The following is a 21702-nucleotide window of genomic DNA, read 5'->3' as shown; positions in this document are numbered from 1 at the left end:
GCTAGTTTGATTTACTTGTATGACAAGAAATTAATTATTTATAGTTTTATTCGTCGTTGTAAAGCTTTGATCGACTAGAAGTTTATTTAATTGTAAGTACTTCAAGATACTGTGTTTATTTGAGAATAATTTTTAGAAAAAAACAACTAAAACATTTTTAAGCAAACTTATTTTAATTATACAAAATGAAAAAATGTGTTATAAATCAATTGAAAAGTCAGGTAAACTTAATTAGCTTAACTTTATTTTTAGAAAAAAAATTAAAACTAGAACTAAAGATGTTAACAACCATATAAAAAATTTTTTACGTTAACGTTTTCGAGGCAAGAAATTATGACAAATGGAGAAAAAGAAGTAAAGCAAAGAAGGTTTGTAACATAAGTTCAAAAAACTAAGTATACTTTTAAACGAAACTAAACATATATAAATTTTCTTTCAGAGAAGTTTTACTAGTTGATTACTATTTTTTCTCAATGCTCTAAGACTTAACAGTACTTGCAAACACAAACTATTATAAAGTAAATAAAAAATACAACTAATACAAAAATAATATGACCAATAGTAATGATCTTAATTAGAATAGTAAAACTAAACTATATATATAAATATTTTGCGCAAAGTGTTGCAAACACTACTTATAAAAAATTGTTGGTACAAGTTAAGATACCAGCTGAGCATTTTCTTGCAGGAGCTTGCACGAAGATGAAATATTCAAGCCGGGGTCGAACAACAAGGTGGCGAAGAAGTGCAAGCGCAGGTTCCAGAGGGCCCTGACCATGTTCCAGGAATCAACGGGATTCAACCCCCTTAAGCCCGTGTTTCAGAAAACATACGGCTCAAAAGCGCTGCAAGGAAAGCATTCTCTCAGGTGAAATGTTAAAAACTTAAAGGTTGCACATTACATTGGGTTTGGTATTTACTAAGTAAATACTGCCTTTGTTTACGATTAAAAGATTTTTTTTCTTGCAAACTCAAGTTATGTTTTAAAGTATTTTAAGTGGCGAGAAAAAAGCTATGAGGTTTTCGAAAAGTTGCGTTTAGTTTTGATCAAAAATTTACTTTTAAGTCTAAAACAACACAACTAAGGAAAGAGGCTTTTAGCAAAACAAAAAATACTTCAAGAAAAAAGCAATTCGTTAAATTTAAGTTAAGAACTTTTATTTCTGTTTAAAAAAGTAACATAAGTGCCTAGCCGCTTATGTTTGATAAAAATAGAAACTAGTTTCACTTAATTTCAGAACAAAGGATGAGATAAACAGACCAAAGAAAAGTGTAATAGAAAATTCTGCGTCGAAAAACAAAACTGTTTCATCAGACAACGATACTGCTTCAGATGGGAATAAAATTGAATTTAAACAGGAAAAGTTTGTAATTTTTAATTTTTTTACAGCGTTTGATTTAATTTTATTTGAAATTTTTTAGTATGTACCTTCTGAGTAAAGTTTATTTACGGCCTTTACTTTATATGTTGCAGAAATTTCAAGTTTGTTGTAATAATGAAATTTGATAAAACTTCTGTTATAGAATGTTTAGGCTATTGAAGTTAAAATAAGTTAATAATGAGGTTCTAATTTTTTTATGACTTTAAGTATTTAATTTATAGAACTTTATACAAATTTTATATGTGGCTTTTGAAGTTTTCTGAATCATAATGAACAACTCATCTGTATAACAAACAGTATACTTTCATTAAATTTTCATGTATTTTATTATATCTGGATACTTGGTCCTTTTACCTTTAGTTGATAACCATCTACACATTCAATACAAAACTTTCGCATTACGTCACCCGCGAACAAATTCCATCGGTTTAATAAACCTGTAATTTGACGGGCTTGGTTAAATCACACAGGAAAATAAAATTCTTTCGAGTAAAAAAAAGTTAAATGTAGCCAAATAACCAGAGCGAAACGAAGCAACTAAATCCGGCAAAACCCCGGTCGCAAGGGTTTGTGCTCAATTTCTTCCAAGGAAATTACAGCAACATTCATGTAAAATCCACTTTCATCTTTTGTTTGCTCTTATGTAAATGAATGGCCTTATGCTCCTTTCAATATTTGGCTAGTTAACAAACAGGCTTGAGTTTTTTATCGTTTAAACAATCCTGTTCGAAAAAAAGTATATATATATAGCAGGTTGCGTTTTGTTCGGGTTTTTTTGAGGCTGGTTTACGATAATGTTTACTCGCTTCAAATACTTGAGTTTTGTTTGCATACGGAAATAAAGTTTGGTCAGGTATTACTTGTAAGCCTTTTTCAAGTTGTTTTTTGTTTCGATTTTATAGCTGTCAGTCTGTTGATTGTGTAAGTTCAAACAAGTTAGTAAAAAAAGCTAGTTTTCTGGTTTTCATGGATTAGAAAATAACTTTAAATAAATATATTTTCATTACTTTGTGTTATTTTACAGACTTAGCAAAAAAGAAGAAAGTGAAGCAGAGAATAAAAATAAAGGTGAACTTTAAAACTTTGTATGACAGTAGATTTTAATTGATTGTTATAGCTGGATGACAGTAATGGCTGTTTAAAACTTTGCTAATTATAAGAGTAGTGTCTGATAAAAAAAAATATATTTATTACCTAGATAAAATGTTTGAGAGTGAACCTAGAACAAAATCTAAGGGCGAAATTGCAATGGAAAAGAGAAAACTAAGAAATAGTTTCAGGTAAAGGCCTTTTCTTAACTAAATGATCTTGAAAAATAGTGTTGATTTATTAAAAAAAACTCATAGGTCGACAACAGATGAAAACACATTTTCGTTTAAGTTCGGAAAAACAAATGAATCAAGAGCTTTGAGCATTGCAGGTTTTTGTTTAATAGTTTGTACAATAACTAAAAACTAATTCTAATAACTTTTTTATCAACACAATGCCAAAAAAGTATTGGCACAATTCAAATTTTTTTTTACTTACTATCTGAAATGTTCCTAGTTTTATTCTGTATACTTTTGTTATTATTGCTAAAGTACAGGAATGAAGCCAAAAGTTCAAACAAGGTATTTTGACACCAATATTTGTTACGACTTTCTACATGCTTGATAAACTGTTTTTTTTTTACTTTACAATAGAACTTCAACTTGCCGTTATATAACAACAAATTCTCCCACAGACTCAATTAAGATCGACATTCCAACGCAGCAAAGTTCAAGTTCAGACGAAAGCTGCGCAGCAAACACACCGATGGAAAGTGCAAACATCAGAACGGAGGACAACTACCAGTCTGAACTGGATGATCTGGAGGAGCTGACTCTGATGGACATCATGAACCCCGGTTTGAAGCAGGCTATTGACAACTTGTGCAAGACAACAGTTACGAGTAATACAGAAAGTAAGTGTAAAGTTTAAAACAGTGAATGACTTAAACTAAAGTTTTAACTGCTATATTAAGTGCTACAAGAAGCTTGTACAAAACAAACAAATTTCACCATTTTTTTGAACTTCGAGAACTAATTAAACTACTTCGAAGTTATTTTAATTATTGTGACCTTTTATTGTCATAAAACATTTATGTGTAAACTGTGTTCTGGTAAGCATCTCCTGAATCCATATGTAAGTACAAGCGTTCATGCATGTTGCTACATAAAGTTATTGTGTTTGTTCGCTACTTGGGTTACATTAGTTTTTTAAATATTTAAAATAAGACAAGGAAAAACATGTTGTGATGTAAATCGTTACCAGTTTTCTATAATTTTTTGGCTAAACATATTTAGAACTTTAGTTGATGTGGTAAATGTACAATAAAAATATTTTCTTTGAAAATAATATATTTTTTCAAAATAGTAAGTTTAATATAAAACTAACCTTTAAATTTCTATACTTAAAAATTTTAAATTATATAAACTAAAACTTGTAAAGTACGCAAATTGGGTAAAAAAGTTAAATCGTAAGATGTTAAAGTGTGCTTGTTGCGATAGTTGTTTTTATATAGTTAGTTTTTTTTGTACGTGTAAAAACTTATATTTTTAAAAACATATTATAAATATACTTTTCAATGCTGTATGAAAAAGTATATAATACTTTCGTTTAGTATTCGGTTTATTAAAAAACTTATTTAGTTTACATTTTGTGAGACTTGTGAGACTAAATAAGTTTTTTTTAGATTTTACTTGATTTTTAAGACAAAAATAAATACTTAGTTTCGTAAAATTTTGTCTTTATAACTAAACGAAAAAAAATGTTGACACCAGTATATTTAAAAAAACAGTTTATAAAGTGTACAGGAAAATTATAAAAAGGTTTCTTAAAGAAAAAAGTAAGAAAAAAAGCTATGAATGATTTAAACTATTTTCTCGAATAAGTTGCAACAATAAAAAATAAACCATGTACTTAATGAAAAGCTTGCAAAGTAAATTTATAATATATTTTTTGTAATAAGTCATTTAAAATCATAAAATGCACATTGAGTTTGTTAATGATTAAGATAAGAATGAAAAAATATTTTTTTTAAACTGACTAGAACCTTTACTTCATATTTTCATTTTTAATTTTTTGTTATTGTTTAGATTTTTTTTTTTGAAAACATTAAACTTTACTAAGAAACTAGTATTTGCATACAACTATAGCGCAAGTAAATTTATGTAGTACAACTACTATTTAACATAATATTACGTGCTAAACCTACATTTTTATACTAGTAAAGTTGAGATAAGTTTTAGCAACTGTTTTTGTTTTTATTTTTTAAAGTTTAGGTGAAAAAACTTATAAAAAAATGTTTATGTTTTAGTTTTATCTACATTTAGTTGTAATTACTATTCAGTATAAATAACTGCTACAATATATTTCAACAGGTTGTTGTGGTATCATAAATTAAACCGATTTACAAAAAAATATTCAACAAAACAAGGTATAAGTTTTTTTTTCGCTTGGTTAACAACCCGATAAAAAGAAAAAGCTAAGCAAAAATGTTATTGAGAAAAAATATGTAAAAAGATAATTCAGCTTAATCTGCATTTTTACTGCTGTTCATTGAAAACAAAGCACTTAGTTGAGCAGCTACAAGCAGTGGCTTGAATTTAATTTTCGTTCTATTTCCTCAAGTAGACTTTATTTCTTGTTTGTAGATGTATACAGGCAATTGTTAGCCATCAGATAGCTTATTTGTGGCCGATTTTGAAGTTTTATTACAAAATTTGAGCACGACGCAGCAATAATGGTGATGTTTTCAGACAAGCTGCGCTTCGTAACAAACAGTTTTTTGTTTACTAGCTTTTATGGCATCCACTGCAAATCATTTTTACAACCGTTACAATTGTTGTGAGTTCAGTTGAACAAAACATACTGTGTGTGGTGTTTAATAAAAGTTAAAGCTTGATGATAGTTTTAAGTATACTTATGAGCCAAAAACGAGTTATTATAAAAGCTTTAATTAGAACTTGAAATTTAATAGAATTTTAGGAGTCTGTGGTTTATTTGTAATGTTTTTTCTTACAATAAAAAAAGCATTTAGTTCTTTTTTTTAAACGAAGTGACTAATTTAGTAGGTTTCATACAAGTGATAAAATTTTAGAAGTTGTTCCAGTTGATGAATGGTTTCTCTAATATGAGTTTGCTTTATTGTTTAGTTAGAAGTTTAATATTTGTTTTTATATTTTTATTACATATATTTTCTTTTGTAGCTAAACTTTTTAAAATAAATTTTATAAACTAAACTTTTTGTTCTGAAATATAATTTTTAAAGTTTTTTTTTATTAGTAAGATTGAGTTTATTTAGCTTTATTAACTATCATTACCCTTTAAAATGTTTGTGTTTTTTTTTGTAAAACTATTTTTAATTGGAAAATATTCTATATTCACGTTGTTTAGAAGAAAGTTTCATGATTAACTGAATGCAGTAGGTAATTATGTTATGCTGTTAAAGTTACACCAATTTTAATTTAGCTTGTTTTAACTTTTATAGCTACAATTTTCTTAGCAGGCTTAGCATTCATAATTCAATAATATAGTTTTTTACTTCTGATATTTTAAAATATGTTTGTATTTTTATTGAGAAAGTTAGTCATAGCAGTTATCACTAAAGTTGCTAAATCATTAGGTAGAAAGAAAATTTTATTTAGAAAATTTAATTATATTAAAATAGTGTTGTACTTACTGAAACTTAAATTTTCTTTCAAGTATTAACTTATAAAAATATAGATAAGCGCTAATTACATTAAGATACTTATGGTAATTTTTACTGACAAAAATAATTTGTAAGTGAATTTCACGCTTAAAACAAGCTTTACATAATGTTTATGCAAATACTACATGCATTTTAAAAGTTTACTTGGAATATTTTAGTTTCTCAGGAACTAGTTTTTCAAAACAATGCGTATATTGATACGTGCTAAAAGCTATTTCTCAATAGACAAATTTGATAAGCACTTATACACAATTTACACTGTGGGTAGATTATTACAAGGAATTTGTTTAGGATTAGCTGTGTAAGCTTTAGTTTTCTTTTATAACTTACTCTTAGAATTTAAAATTGAAAGAAAAAAGTACAAAACAAAGAAAAGTTAAGTCTACAAGCTTTTTGTTAAAAAAAATTTATTGAAGCAAAATACAAAAACTACGGAAAAGTTTAATAAATTATCCTATTTATTTTGAACATAAATTTTATTGTTGAGAAATAAGATATATTTAAAGCTTAAAATAAAATAGTTTTCCACAAAAAACTGTTATTGTCAGACTTAACTCATTAAATTAATCTTTATTATATACTTTTGTTACTTATATTATTTAAAACTAAACTGCTACTTATGTTTGATTAAATAACAATTTTAAATTTGTAAGAAGCTAATAGATAATAGATATTGAAAGTGAAACTTTCAAAATGAGTTATTATCTAAAGTCTTTTGAATTAAAACTTTGTACTTAAATATTTAATTAGGCATTTTATACCTGAATTTTATAATCAAATTACTATCTTTTAACGTTAAGTTATTTTTATAAATTCTTTAAGAAACTCTCTTATTTTTAGTTAATTAAACTTTCTTCTGTATTAGGTTAAGAAATTTAGAATAAAGTTTTTGTTTTGTTTTCATAATCCAGAAAATTTCAAATAATTTTTTACAAATGATTTTATTGCAAATAGTTTTTTTATCTCAAAACATATGATACATACAAAAATTAATCTTTATAAACTAAAAAGCATGCCACTTTAAACACTTTATCTTTAAATCAAAAATGTACAGTTCTCTAAAAGTTAATCTTTTTATCCTAAAAATCATGGTAATTTAAAATACTAAGCTTTATTACTACTTTTAGTTTAGGTATAAAGGTAGACAAGTTGAATTTTAGAACAATTTTAATACTTTGAGAGTACAAATTATACATTTCTATAGAGTTACAAAGTAAAGGAGTGATTAAGAAAGAGAATATGAATTCAGAGTTTGATAATAATGAATCAAAACTACCATTGTTTGAAAACAATGAAAAAGAAAAAGACGAAACTGTGAATGGTACGTTAGTTTTTCAATAAAGTAATTTAATAAGTTAGTAGCCTGAAAAACTTGAAAAATTGTTTTGAAAGAATAATAAAACAAGGTATAATAAAATGTATATAATCTTCAAACCTCTGATATATGTGTTATGAAAATGATAATATACTTGTACTTTAAAAACAGCTTGTCTTTAAAGTATAATAGTTGTAAATAGTTTAAGATATTTTTGACATACGAATAATACCTAGTTTGCATATTAAAAAAAACACAATTAAAATAATTTGACTAAAGTTTAAAAGAAAAATTAAGCATATGTAAAAAGTATACTATAGACGTAAAACTTTAGAGACTGCTTTCTATTTAAAACAAGTAAACATAGTATTGCTCTAAAACTTAGTTTTACAAACTCTTCTAGTAATAAAAAACATAAATGTTTACCCTCGTATTGTGTATAAATATAATTGTATAAGTCTTTATTTATAAAACAGTTGAAAAAATATAAACATTTGGTATATAATAAATACTTTTATTTTTAAACTTATCTACTTAAGAGACACCTTTATCTTTTTAACACAACTTTTAGATACATTTTACTATGATGTAAAGCTATTTGCAGCAAATAAATAAGCTTAATTTCTGTGAAAGTCTTATTAAACTGAACAACGTTTCACATGTAGGTTTAGAAAGTTTAAACAACGAACCTAATACTGATTCACAATTAGACGATTTAAAACCTGATTTTAAACGTAGTGAAGTTAATAGCGATTTAGAAGAATTTATTGAAAACACAACCGCTCAAGTAAAACAGGGTTGGTGATTATAAATAGCTCAAATAAAAAAATAATAGTGAGCGAGTTTGAACGAAAAAGTAGCTTTGTGCGGTAAATTGTAAAGTTTTAAGTGTGCATTTAAAATAATAATTTCAAGAAATAATACTTTTGAAATTATACTCTTTATTTTTTTGTTTTTAAACGTCTTGTTAGGACATTAGAAAAACAAAAAAATAAAAAGACGTTAAAATGTATCCGTGGTGTGCGACTCGATAACAGAAAGGTTCTTCGTGCACCAGGTCCTAGGACAAAATGTTTTAAGCGTCTTTTTCTTATTCAATAAAATAAAACAATTCAACCTCACTACTATTTAAAACAAATTAGACTTGCTTTTATTTTTTAAACACCGAAATAAAACAAAAAATTCTAAGCTAATACTTTGAAGTTTTCTTAAAATTTATACTAAAATATAAATTCTTTAATCACTTACTTTTTGTAAAAAGAAAAAAAAAATCATAAACTAAATTCAAAGCTTTTAACAAACTAATCCTTAAAAATAAAGTAGTCTAAAAATAAAAAAATGTTAAAACCAGTAAAACTATTATCTAAAAATAGATGCTGTTATTGAAGCAAACAGTTTACTTACTTCTTGTAACAAAGAGTCATCAGATGGCTTTCAAAATACTAACGAGGGTAAAACTGAGCTGCAAGAATCAAAAATAGGTTGACTTTTTGATATAAATAATTTTTAACCTTTTTAGAATATAAAAAGCTTTAACATGGAAAAATTCGGCTGTGATAAAACACATTTTATGTTATTTGTATGCAACGATTAAAAAAAGCTAATATATAAAGCAAGCTGGTATGAAACACATTATTGATTAATAGCTTCAAGATAGTAGTAGCTATTCTAAGTATATTTTTTTTTCTTAAAACTATTATATTTTCATTTTAAATTTTCAATTAAATTATTATTTTTTGATTTGCAAAAGCTTAAATAAAGGTAATTATAAAATTATTAACGTTAAATATATTATTCAACTAGAATTAGAAAATTTACAAGAAAACAACATTGAAAACAAGAAAATCTCATTTGTTAACTCATTTTCAGAAGAACCAAGTTTACAAACTAAAGAACTTAAAACAGACCTAAAAAATGAAAGTAAGAATTAACTTAAACAAGTTTTAGCAACTTTAAACATTATAACATAAAAATAAGCAACTTATTTTTACATTGTAAGCAATGTTTATCTCTTTAAAAGTAAATGATGATTTTTCAAAGCAATTTGTATTTTTGTAGAAATTTAGAAAAGCGATTATAAATATGCGGAAATAAACTTTATTTATTTCAATCATTATCTACAATTTAATTCTAAATACTAAAAAGAAGTTATATAATCTGAATTTCTATCATTATTGAAAAAGTAGTTTATCAATTTTTTATTATAAACAGATAATCGTAGATCTCAAAAATAAAATTGCAAGTTGTATTGTATGTTAGTGTACATTATGAAAAAAATTGTTTTTATTATTATTGAACTCGAAACATAAAACTAATAACAGACATTGTTGAAAAAGAAAATATGTCGACTGATTCAGTCAAAATAGATTCTCCGAATGAGCTTCAACTCGCAGACGACATAATTGAAACTCAAGATGAGTTAATTTCGTTGATATCAGGTTTTTTTTTGCGTTTTATAATTCATAAAATTTTAAATAAATAATAAATCGATAAGACTTAGTTTGTCATGTACTAAAAAAAATTTTCTTTGATAAAATAAAAGTGTATACATTTTAAATTTTGACATCTGTTGTAAATAGTTATCTTTATTTATTTATTTTTACAGATAATCTGTATTTAAGTATAAACATAACGACAAATCAAAAAATAAAAATTAGTACCTTTAAAACTATTAAATATTTTAAATAGTTTTTTTGTAATACATACTAAATAAAGTATTAAAGTAAGTAATAAAACTAAGTATAAAAGAAATATGTATTGGTTGTAAAAACTAAAAGCTTTTATATTTAAGAGAATTTGACGAATTATAAATAAAAACAAAAAACTTAAAAATATAACGAATATAAAGTTAATTATTAGTATTTATACAAAACAAGCGACTGCTTGTTGTATAAAGATTTACATTTCAAAACAAAATAAAGTCTTGGCAAAGTTTAATTGCCAGTAAAAATTAGTTTTAAAAAGTTCAAAATATTAATATGAACTTTATAACAGATTCAGAAACTGAACCTAAAGTTAAGGAAAATCATATAAGTCCTGATTATGATGTGCAAAATTCCAAAGCTGATAATATTGAGAATGTTGCAAGTTTTATAGAAAATTCAGAGAAAATTGAAAACAAAACTTCTGAATCAAGTAAAAGTTTTATAAAAGTTATTATAATTATTATTTAATTAAAGTTATTATTTTTGTCATGATTATAAATAAATAAAGTTTAATAAGTTTATCAATAACGTTAAAATAACTGTACTTCAAAAAGTTTTTTTTATAAAATAATTGAAACTTTTAAATTTTCGTTTTTAATATTGGTTTTTTGCTTGTTTACATAGCAAATTCGGTGATACATTAAATAGTTTATGAAGTTTTCTGAATTTAAAATTTAAGGTTTTAGAAATGCAAAAAAAATATTATATAGGTTTTAATTGATTAATAAAGATAGTTCTATGAAACGGTTAATAAAAGTTAAACATACAATGTATAGCAAAGTAAAGAACATATATTTCTTATTTATGTATAACATCAAAAGTTAATTTTCACACTAAATACTTTAATAGAATGTACAAAGTTTCATTACTGTTTATAAAAAATTGTCTCATTGATAGAATATCTGTGTTTGTTAAAAAGTTTGTTTATACAAGATTTAAAATGTCAAACTACTGCATAAGTAGTATTTTAGAACATAATAAAATGTATCATTTTGGTACTACTAATTTCATTAAACTTATGTTTACTACTTTTAATGTTTTATATTATTATAAAAAAGTATTTACAAAATAGTTGTTAGTAATAGTTAGCTCTTTATTACTAAATAATCTTGTTTTGATAGTTAATAAAATTATGTAAAAGGTTCTTTGGAAAAGTATTAATTATCGGAATTAAATTAAAAAGCTTTAAAAATTTTTACAGTTGTAAATTACACTTTGAAAAAATAAAAATGTCTACAAACATACAGTTTATTTCCAAAGCATACTTGTTTGATTAAAAGCATTATCTTCAGTTTAGCACATGGTAAAGTTTATTTTTAGCTCTGGAGCTTATAAACACTTGAAAAGACTGCATTTTAGTTTATGTACTTTAATGTAATTTACATTTCAAGACATAATAAAGTCTTGGCAAACTTTAAATGTCAATACAAATTAATAGTAAGAAGATTTAAACGTTACATTTTTTTACAGATTCTGAAACTGAACCAAAAGTCAAGGAAAATCATATAAGTTCTGATTCTGGCGCGGAAAATTCTGAAGCTGACGATATTGAGACGATTAAAAGCTTTGTTCCGGAGAAACTTGAACTCAAAACTTCTGAATCTAATAAAGGTTTTATAAATGGTTATTATACTAGACGAAACAAATAAACTTTTAGAAAGTAATCAAGTAACCTGAATGTACTGTAATTTAAAAAGTATTGTATTAATTATTTGAAGCTTTAAATTTTTTAAATTAATTTTTAAATTTTGGTCAGTTACATTGCAAATTCTATAATACACTATATAATTTATGAAGTTTTCTGAATTTCAAATTTAAGGTTTTATAAATGCTAAAAAATATTATAACGCTAAAAAATATTATACAGCTTTTTATTGCAATATTAAAAGTAAATTTACGATACAGTTACTAAAAGTTAAACATAGTTTGTATTACAAAGTTTAAGATTATATGATATTTACTATCTTTAAAAAATTAAAAGTAAATATTTACACAGTTTTTTAAAGTTAATGTACAAAGTTTCATTACTGTTTATTACAGACTGTATCATTTATAAAGTATCTATTTTTTTGTTGGATTTTTTTTCTAAAAGAATTTTCAAAGTCTATACTATTGTTAAAGTAGTAACTTATATGATAACAAAATGATTTACTTAATACTACTTTTTTCATAAAAACTACTTTTATTACTTTTGTAGTTTTATATTGTTAAATTATATATATATTTTTAATAAACTCGTTGTTGTTTATAAATAGGTAGTGTTTACTTAATAGCCTTGTTTTGATAATTATTAAAACAGTAAAAAAAGGTTCTTGAAATAAGTAGTTACAATCAAAATAAAACTTAAATTATATTATCGTAGATTGTATTAAAAAAAAGTATTACAAAATCAGAAGTTTATTTCCAAAGCATACTTGTCTGATTAAAAGCCTTATCTTCAGTTCAGCACATGGTAAAGGCTTGTTCATTCAACCGTATAAAAATTTCACGCGAACATATGTTTTCAAAACGAGGCATGAAAATTCATGCTTTTTAATGCTAAAAAGAAAAAGTTCTTGTTTTGGAAAATTATTAAATACTTTTATTGTCCTTGATAATGTTAACGGCTTTTTGTGATATCGAAAGTGTTGTTTTAAACAGAAAGTAAGTAAGTTTAAATGCTGTACAGTACACTGAGACAGGTATTGATTGTTTGAAATATTATTGATGAAAATAGCTACGATGTCAGAATTTATATACTTCGGTTAGCTTTTTATCCGATTGTGAAACCTTGTACAAATCACGAAGCTAAACACTGTTTTCCCGTAAGAAAAACAACTATAAAGTTAAAAAAAAATCATAGTAGCACTCAAAACTTAGTTATATCATATTTATTACTGTCGATTAAAAAAGTTATAATTTAGTCAAAATTAAAAAGAGTTTAAACTGTTCCATTTAAGCTGAAGATTAGCTATCAATGAAACCTTAAATAACTAAAAACACATTTAGCTTCATAAATATCAAAATTGTTTTGATATAAAATGTATCAAAACTGTTTATTGTTATGCAAAGTTTAAAAGTTACTAATCATAATGCTTTGATCGAACTTTATACTTTATACAGCATTATTGAACTTTAATATTCTGGAAATATTATAAAACAATTTTTTTTATTTAAGTGAGCTGATATGTACGTTTTTCTATTTATTTAAATAGATTTTATTATTTGTAAAGTAAGTCCAGTTTTTTTGAGTTGACATAAGTGAAAAAAAAACAGTAAATAAACATAATTGAGTTTAATATCTTGCTCTATCAACTTTATATTCTTTTACGTACGAACTTATTTCTCCAGAGACCGATCTAAAAGTCAGCGAAAACGAAAACAAAAAGGAAGAAACGCAAAACGACGTAACTAAACCGGAGAAAAATATTAACTTGTCTACAAGCTCAAGCGACACTGCTTCTGACGAAAACGAAAAATCAGAGCAACCAGAAATTGTTGATTGCAACGTTGAAGGCGAAAATCCCGACGAGCAGGTCGACGAGCCAGCCGATAACATCTCAATTAACGCGTCACAACAGCCTGCGACCGAAGCGGCTCAGCAGCAGGAGCAGTGCGCTCAGCAGGCGACCCGAGCCGAAGCGAGAGAGCTGAAATCGAGAGAAGAGAAAAAAGAAGCGGCCGAAGAGTTGGAAGAGTTTGTAGACGAAAGCTTCAAACTTCTTGATAGCAGCAGCGTTAGCAGTGATTCTGTTTGCCTTGAAAAAGTTGAGGAAGCGAAACAAGAGATGCACGTGAAGCTGGGCTGGAGGGAGATGTCGGTGCAGCAGCGGAGGAAGGTGCTGAGCAAGGTGTGGACCAAGTACAAGGACTGCATCAGTGACGACGACTCGGTCATTTCCGACTCCGACATGTCAGATTGCTCGGATATCGATGAAGATTGGCTCAATGATGGAATTGTTAGTTTGTTTTTATTTGATTGGAAAAATTAAACACCTTGTTTGTAGCTTACATAAAAAGCTTGCAGTTTGTATTAGATGGTGTTGTTAGTCTTTGTTATCTATTACTAAGTAGTTTCAAACATTTTGTTTCAAAATATCTCAGTATTTTCATACTGTGCAAAAATAATTAGCTGAAGCTATCATTTTTTTTACAATTACATATTTTAACTAATATAATGTGATAGGTTGTTTAAGCATTTAAAATGTTTTGAGAATTATAAAATTAGGTAGAATCTTTACAAGGTTTTTTTACATTGTTGCTTTTCTTTTCATATTGTTTTAGATTTAAATTACTTCCTGTTTGTAAAATTGCGTCAATTGTTGCAAGACAACTTTTTTATTTTGTTAGTGTATTTATTTTAAGTTTAATAAAAAAATTAAAAAAAAAGTTTTATAAATTTCTAAAATATTTTTTTTCTTTTATAAAACTTAGCTAAAACTTTTAAAAGTAATGTATATTAAACGATTAAAGTATCAAGTATAAGTTTTATCTGTAATAAGTGTTTAATAATAAGCAGTTTAAAGAAGTATTTGGTAATTAATTTTGGTTTTAAAGTGCAACTAATTAAAACTTGTATAAAAATTAAATCACAGTTTTTAGTTTTCTCACAACTTGTGTAATTAAGCATTTTAAAAACATTTTTAGTAAAAATTCGTTTTCTGTATTGTTAGTAATTAACAAAACTTTCCACGTTTTTGCAATTAGTAAGTCAAAATCGTTTCTGTTTATTTTCTCTGCTGTTATGAAACAGAACGGCGCGTTAACGAATAACATTTAGCTGTTTGCGCGTGATTATTTGCACAAGATAGTCTCAAGTTAATCATTAATTGTTTGTTTTTTCTTTTAGGACACCGATGACAGCTGCATTTCTTCGATCGACCTCAGAACTTACACGAGCAAGAAGAAGAGGAAGTTTTCCGTGCCGAAAACCACCATCATAGAAAGGCCCGAGCTGAAAAAAACCGTTGAAAATGTTCCTGCGAAAATCGAAAACAAAAAAGTGGTCGAAGTGAAACCGATGGCGAATGTACAAGACAAACCCGCAAAACCCGCTGTTACAAAGAAACCGGCGAACGTCACAGTCAGCAACGAAACTCTCGTCAAAAAAGACCAGAACGGCACCAAAGGCAGCAACGGAGCGAAACAACCGGTTTCGGTGAAAGTCGTCGAGCAGCAAGACGTCGTCATCAAGGAGAGCTTCGTCGTCAACGACAACAACAGCGAGGTTGCCACGCAGCGCAAGAAAGTGGCGCGCATTTCCCACGCCACCCGCTCCAATCCCGCCAATCAGGTTCAAGAGAAAACACCGGTCGTTGCTAATGACAACGCGAAGCCGCAGGAACCCGTTGCCAACGACGACGGCGTGGTAACCGAGAGCGCGCCAAAGGTGAACTCGATCAGGAGCATGTGGGAGAGGAAGAAGGCGGGAAAGTGGTCCGGTTTCGATGCCAACCGCGACGCCGCCTTTGACGGCGAGGCCAAGGGCCGGTTGAAGGGCGCGAAGGCCCTTTTCGAGAACCTGGCGACGCCCAAGCTGCAGCGGCGGGCCACGACCAGGGACACTTCGAGGACCCTGCCGCGGTCGTTCAACCAGAACAAGCCGAAGAGGCGGCCGATGAGCAGCGTGTTTGACGTCACAATGAACGTTTTCGACCAGCAGAACCTGGCCAATCGGGAGTCGGTGAGCTCGATGAATTTGAGCGGCGGCAAAGTCGTGGAAAAGGCTGCGGAAGCCGAAAAAGAGGTGAAAAACGGCGCTGAGAAAGTTGAGAGGGAAAAAGCGCCGGTGGCCAAGCCGAGAAGCAGTGAATCAGAACAAGAAGTTGTAGTGAACGAAGGTAGCGACCTCTCCGATCTTAAACCAAAGCAGGACAACCGGCCTGCAAGCGAGCCTAAAAAAGCAGGTAATGTGGAAATCGTTAAAAGCGTTGAGCCCGCCAAGCCGAGCAAGGCCGCCAGAAAAAGCGGTCCGCTGAAAAAGAAATCTTCGAAAAACAGCAAAAAGTCAGTTTCGATGGAACACGACTACGACGGCAACTTCTCGGACGAGTCGGGACTTTCCGACGTTTCTTCGCTCTCCTCCGGTTCGGACGACGACTTTCTTTCTGATTAGTGACTTTTTGACGTCAGTTTAACAGGTCGTCAGAAAAGCGTTGAAAGGAGTCGATTGAAAAACTATCGCTTTTAACGGTTTCTTTTTGTTTTTTAATAATAAGAGAAAGCAACTTGCTTACTCGACTCTGCTTTTCTCACAGGAAGTAATCCGTTATGACGTCACTATTTGGTATTACTTTTGATTTGCTTTTTTTTACAGCTGCGATCCGAATAGAGTTTAATTCACGAAAAATCATCAACTTTTTTTACAACTTTTAACGCTCAGTCATTTTGTGCTTTGAAAGTTTTCTTTTTTGGATTATGTTTTGTATCGTGCATGGTGATATTTTATGTATAATTTATATATAAGTTACTTTTCAAGCTATTTGAAATATCAAATTAAATAACAGCTAAGTTATATATTGTCAAAACTTTTTCTTCTTTCTAAATAAAAGCAATGACTTGCGTTTATAAAATTTGAACTCAAATGCAGCTCATACTCTAGGTGATTTTTCTCAATCTTTCTTTTTACTTTTTTATGATCTTATTGCAGACAAAATAAACTGATGCATTATACATGCTCTAACAGCAAACTGACTGGCATTTTTTACCACACAAAAAGAAAATATTCTGTGCTGTAAATGTAAGGCCGTAGTTTATTTTGAATTATTCATAACTGGCTTCATGAAAGCGAGCAAAATTCGTAATGCAAACTTAATCCGTCTTTTATTTTAATGAGTAAAAGAGAAAAAGGACTGCATGGAATTTTAAAAAACTTTTGAGCCTTTTTACGAACTTAAATTTTTTGGTAATGCTAATTTAGAGATAAAAAATATTTTTAAGTAAATAAGTACGATATAATAACGTAAATGAATTTTATTAATTAACTTTATACATTGCTAGATATAATATTATAAATATTAAATAGTTTTCAAACGCAAACATGTTTTTTAAATTAAAGTAAATATCAAGTTCAAAACATGTTTGCTTTATTTAAATGCAGTGCTTAAAGATACAACTTGCGGATAAAATTTGGTATTTTTATTAATTTAAAAGCTAGTTTGGATTTGTGTATACATTTTTAAATGGTTAATTTTATCAATAAACAATTGTTTTTTAATTATAAACTTAAGTATTTAACAACTCTTAAATTTTCTAGAGTTATTGTTTTTACTTTTTTGTTTCAGTTTTATAACTTTGAGCAGTAGTAAACTTTAAAAGTCTATAAAATTAGCTTTCAGGAGTTTTATTCTCTTGTATTTGATTATTGCTTGTCTTTCGCTTTTTAAACTATTGTAAGACATTTGTAATAAAAAGTAAAAACCCCATACGAAGCCCAGCAAATATTTTTACTAGTTAACTTAAAAAACTTCAAACGGTTTAAAAATAGGTCGAAAGTTTAAAAGTTTTAACTAAAAAAAATAAACCATTTGATTAGTTGGTAATTTTCATATAATTTTTATTAAAAATCTTTAAAAAAATTACTGAAAATTTTCTGAATAACGTCTGTAAACTGATATTCTGTTAAGTAATTTCTAAAATTTAAATAATTATCAATTAAAACAACTTTAAAATGTATAACTTTTTAGTATTGTTAAAACTAAGTTTCTGTCCAAATTAAAAAGCTTTATACTTAAAATAATTTCCATGTAACACAACAATATTATTCGTAAAAACTTTGAAAAAATGGGATTTGATTATTTTACAGTTTTTATATATTTGCTTCCAATTTTTGAGTAAAACAAACAGTTAAAAAAAGAAATAATTTCCATCACTAAGTTAACTAAAGTTAAATTACTAAGTATTCTCATTATTTTACACATAAGTTTGAATCAAAAGTAAAATAAAAATTCTGAAAAAAAAACTGTTATACCTAATATACTTTCAAAGGTTTTATTTAAGTTAAACAATTGTCAATGAGTTTACATTAAATAAAATGATATTAAATGAACTAAATGTAAAAGCTTAAAACAATGATTATAAAAGCTAACAACTCAACAAGAGTTTATACTATTGACTCATACCAGAGGTCTGTACCGTATTTTCTTACTCAAAAACAACTTAAGCATAACAACAAAATGTTTGAATTTTTAAATAAATACCTTTTAAAAATGTTTTCTTGATTTAATTTGGATATAATAATGCTGTAAGTTCATCGGTCATTACATTTTAGTTTTGATTTCAAAAATTGTTAAAAAAAAATCAGAATAAATAAAAAAAAGTACATTGGTTCGCCAAGAAGTTTTTCAAAGAAACACGACCAGCAAATATTTATTAACAAAATTATCCATCCCTTAAAAAGGTTGTCGGTGGATAATATTTTTTTGTAAAAACCAGGGGTCGGCAAACTGCAGCTCGCGAGGTACTTTTCAGCTACGAACATACTTTTCGAGTAAAAATAAAAAGTATTTGTAGTTAAAACTTACTTTTAGTATTTAGAATGAATATTTATTAGTTACTAGTTGATAATGTTTGTTTCATCATATTTTTGTATTAAAAGAGTTTTATTATACTTATCACTGCAATTATTTTAAAAACCTGTTGCCGGTGGAAGATTTTTAGCGAATTTTACCAAAAAAGTTATTCGCGACTTATAAAAAGCTATCGACTGCTGCCTTAGACTATAAATTTTCAAACAAAAAAACTACATTTGAGCAATTAGAGAAAAAATATTAACATGTAGTAATTAAAATAAACCATCAAAATTGTTTTTTGTCGATCACAAAATAAAGCACACCAGTAAAAAATGTCCAAGAAAGTTAAAAAAAAGTTTTTGTTTAAAGGTTAAAAAAACGAGTCCATGTCTTTTAGATAACTTCCGCTTTCCATAAAAAAATGCGTAAACAGTTTTACCGCTAAAAAATACTAGTAATGTACGCCCAGACAGGATAAAAAAGTCAAAATGTACATATATATTTCTTTGTTTTAAATATAAACAAAAACCTATCATTATACGGTTGCAATAAGTTTTAATTGTGCTTATTTTTCAATTCAAAATAGTTGTTAGCTCAACAACTGCTTTTATAAAAAACTAACGTTAGTCTGGTAAAAAGATTGAGCTGGTACTTAAATAAAAATTATTTTCACAAAGTTTAATAATGTCAAAGTTTTCAAAAAATTTACAGATAAAAATAGGTTTGAGTAAGTAATAAAGTTGTTTAACAAGCTTTTTTTATAAAGATGCAACTTTGGTTTAGCTTTGAGTTACTAAAAAAACACATTTTAGACTTTTGGCAGTATTGATATTAAGAAAAATTGTACTTCACAAATAGAGTTTTGAAGTTGAATTTACTGTGTTTTATTTTGTAAGTTACAATAATGAAAACGGTTAGGCTCTTTTTAGTGATGAATTAAGCTAAAAAATACTTAAGAACCATAAACAGCTTTTCATCAAGTCTCTTTTCTATATTACCACATTTATAAGACCATAAATTTTCATATGAGGTTGATAATTTGTGGGAAAATTTAATTAAAGAAGTCGATTGCTAACTAACAAACTGGTGTCTTGATGAAAACGCGGATATTTAATTTTGTGAAAAGTATTGAAAATAAGTTTTAAAAAACAGAATATGTAACAAAAAGTGTTTTTTTTGCTACATATTTATTATTCAAAGTTTAAATTTGTAATATTTAAAAATTACTCGTATTGTAGTTAAGAAATAAATAGTTGATCACAAAAATTAGGTATAAAAACTAATGATTTTAGAAACAAATAAACCACAAAATTGTAAGTCGATACTAGTTTGCTAAAGAAACATTTAAAATTAATGATTTAAATATTAAAAAAGTGCACCAAGTTTATGCTTATATTATAAAAGTATTTGACTAACTTAAAACAGTTAGTAACTTTTTTTTGCTTTGAAACTGGTTTTTGTAAGTACTCTTACACTTTCAAGTACATTTTGCAATGATACTTTTAAATATTACTTTTTTCGATTGTAGTTTAAGAAGTTTTTAGAAGCTAATGGGAGAGATATCAAATTTATAAAACCCTTATATGTTGGAAGATATAAGGTTATTGCAAAGTGCTAAAATTAGATTTAAAAGAATATAAATATAATCATCATTGGATTACTTTAAACTATATTTGAGATAAATGCAGTTCTTGCAATAATAATTCCGTAATACTTTATATCTTTAAGGTTATTACACGGTTTCCGAAGTTTTTTGAATTTTTTCCATATTTTATAATTTTTTTCCAGGTTTTTGAAAGTAATTTTTTTTCCCATTTTAGTATAAAATTAAGTTTAAGTAAAAATAAAAGTCTTAAATAAAAAAAATATGTACTGTAATGATTTTTATATTTAGGTGTTTCAAAATAAATAGAACTTTAAATGATAAAAATATGTTTAAATTTTTCGTACCTAATCTAAACTTTATCATTTTATTATTAAACCGTTTTTTAGTGATTTTATATTGAAAGCTCTAATTTTTTTTATTAAATTTCACAAACTCTTAAATTTTTCAAGGATTCAAGCTTTCTTGGCAAGCCTGTTATTATAGTACTTAAATCAATGTTTCCAAATAAAGCACTTATACACATTTTTTTAAATAAAAAATAAATTGAATATTTTCGAATCTCTTTAGATAGTTCTTTACAACTTGTATTATATCTAGCCAAAAAAACATTAACTCATAATAAGAATGCTTTTGGTAAAAATTATAGTTAACTTTTATTACTTAATGAAGACACAAAATAAAGCAACATGTTAATAAGATTAGAAATAATCTAATAAAAATATCTAAACTAATTAGTCTGAAATAAAACACTTTGGTTGTAAAAAAAAAGTCAAAATGCAAATTTTAAAGATTGCACTTCAATTAAATAAAGTCACAAAGCATGCTTGTTAATATTTGGTCAGACTTAAAATAAATTTACCGCTTAATTTATCATAAAAGTACAAAAAAAATTGAGGCAGTACAGAATCGTGGAATACAAAAAAAAAGTTTAATACAAACTTGAATTCTTTTTCCTACATCGTGAAAGGACTGGCTTAAAACCTTAAACTTGTTTTAAAAATTGATGCCAATCAACTGTGACTTAACTTAGAAACTTCAAACAACAGAATGCAATTCGATAAAAGCTTCTTGAGTAAACGCAGAATCAAAACTCACAAGAGTTAGAATGAGATACGACTAAAAATGTGATGCGAGTCAACTCTATAAATTGTTGAAAACGACTTCAGTACAAATTCTTCTCCTTCCTCAGTTTCACCTGCTTCCAGACGGGCAGCGAGTAGAAGTCCTCCTTGCTCATTTCGAACAATTGATCGAAGTCTTTACCGCTCAGGTACGTCTCCAAGTGGTTGGGATCGACTCCTTCCGGCAGCTTGTCTTCCCGCAGTTCCTCCAGCGTGTACGTGAGCCGGGAGAGTCCCCGCAGCACTTCGGAGAGATCCTTCGGCTTCTTGTTGAACCGCTGCAGGAAATACAAAATATTTTTTTTCCTACGAAAAGTACAAGTCTGCGGAATCGAACCACTAGAACTAATTT

At 27.3% G+C, this 21702-nt stretch overlaps 2 protein-coding genes across 4 annotated transcripts in view; one reads left to right on the top strand and one right to left on the bottom strand.

The window, feature by feature from the left end:
• Positions 1-252: 252 nt before the first annotated feature.
• LOC145849608 (uncharacterized) lies at positions 253-17371 on the top strand. 3 transcript variants are annotated; one of them, XM_082954578.1, is made up of 16 exons: positions 253-368; positions 689-868; positions 1239-1364; positions 2407-2450; positions 2581-2662; positions 2729-2802; positions 3106-3324; positions 7319-7435; positions 8095-8226; positions 8803-8910; positions 9233-9349; positions 9751-9867; positions 10424-10564; positions 11605-11745; positions 13465-14072; positions 14963-17371. In XM_082954578.1, the coding sequence occupies exons 1-16, from the start codon at positions 334-336 to the stop codon at positions 16226-16228; spliced, it is 3507 nt and encodes a 1168-aa protein (XP_082810704.1). In that variant the 5' UTR covers positions 253-333; the 3' UTR covers positions 16229-17371. The 3 variants fall into 3 exon arrangements, with proteins under 3 accessions (XP_082810704.1, XP_082810705.1, XP_082810706.1); XM_082954579.1 differs by lacking the exon at positions 8095-8226; XM_082954580.1 differs by lacking the exons at positions 8095-8226; positions 8803-8910.
• Positions 17372-20889: 3518 nt separating this feature from the next.
• The window catches only part of LOC145828453 (supervillin-like), a 31223-nt gene continuing 30410 nt past the window's right edge, over positions 20890-21702 (bottom strand). The window contains exon 31 of the mRNA XM_082936213.1: positions 20890-21628. Within this exon, the coding sequence (XP_082792339.1) occupies positions 21392-21628 (237 nt within the window). The 3' untranslated portion in view covers positions 20890-21391. The remainder of the gene's footprint in view (positions 21629-21702) is intronic.

This window comes from Thalia democratica, chromosome 2 (genome assembly GCF_965202585.1).
Source record: "Thalia democratica chromosome 2, ktThaDemo2.hap1.1, whole genome shotgun sequence".
In the NCBI taxonomy this organism is placed as follows: domain Eukaryota; kingdom Metazoa; phylum Chordata; class Thaliacea; order Salpida; family Salpidae; genus Thalia; species Thalia democratica.
This window is presented reverse-complemented; position numbering and strand designations above follow the sequence as displayed.

Coding starts and splice junctions, on each gene's coding strand:
- LOC145849608 (XM_082954578.1), top strand. CDS start 334: ATGACAAATGGAGAAAAAGAAGTAAAGCAAAGAAG. Junction 7,436..8,094: donor AAAAGACGAAACTGTGAATG/GTACGTTAGTTT, acceptor TTTCACATGTAG/GTTTAGAAAGTTTAAACAAC. Junction 10,565..11,604: donor AAACAAAACTTCTGAATCAA/GTAAAAGTTTTA, acceptor ATTTTTTTACAG/ATTCTGAAACTGAACCAAAA.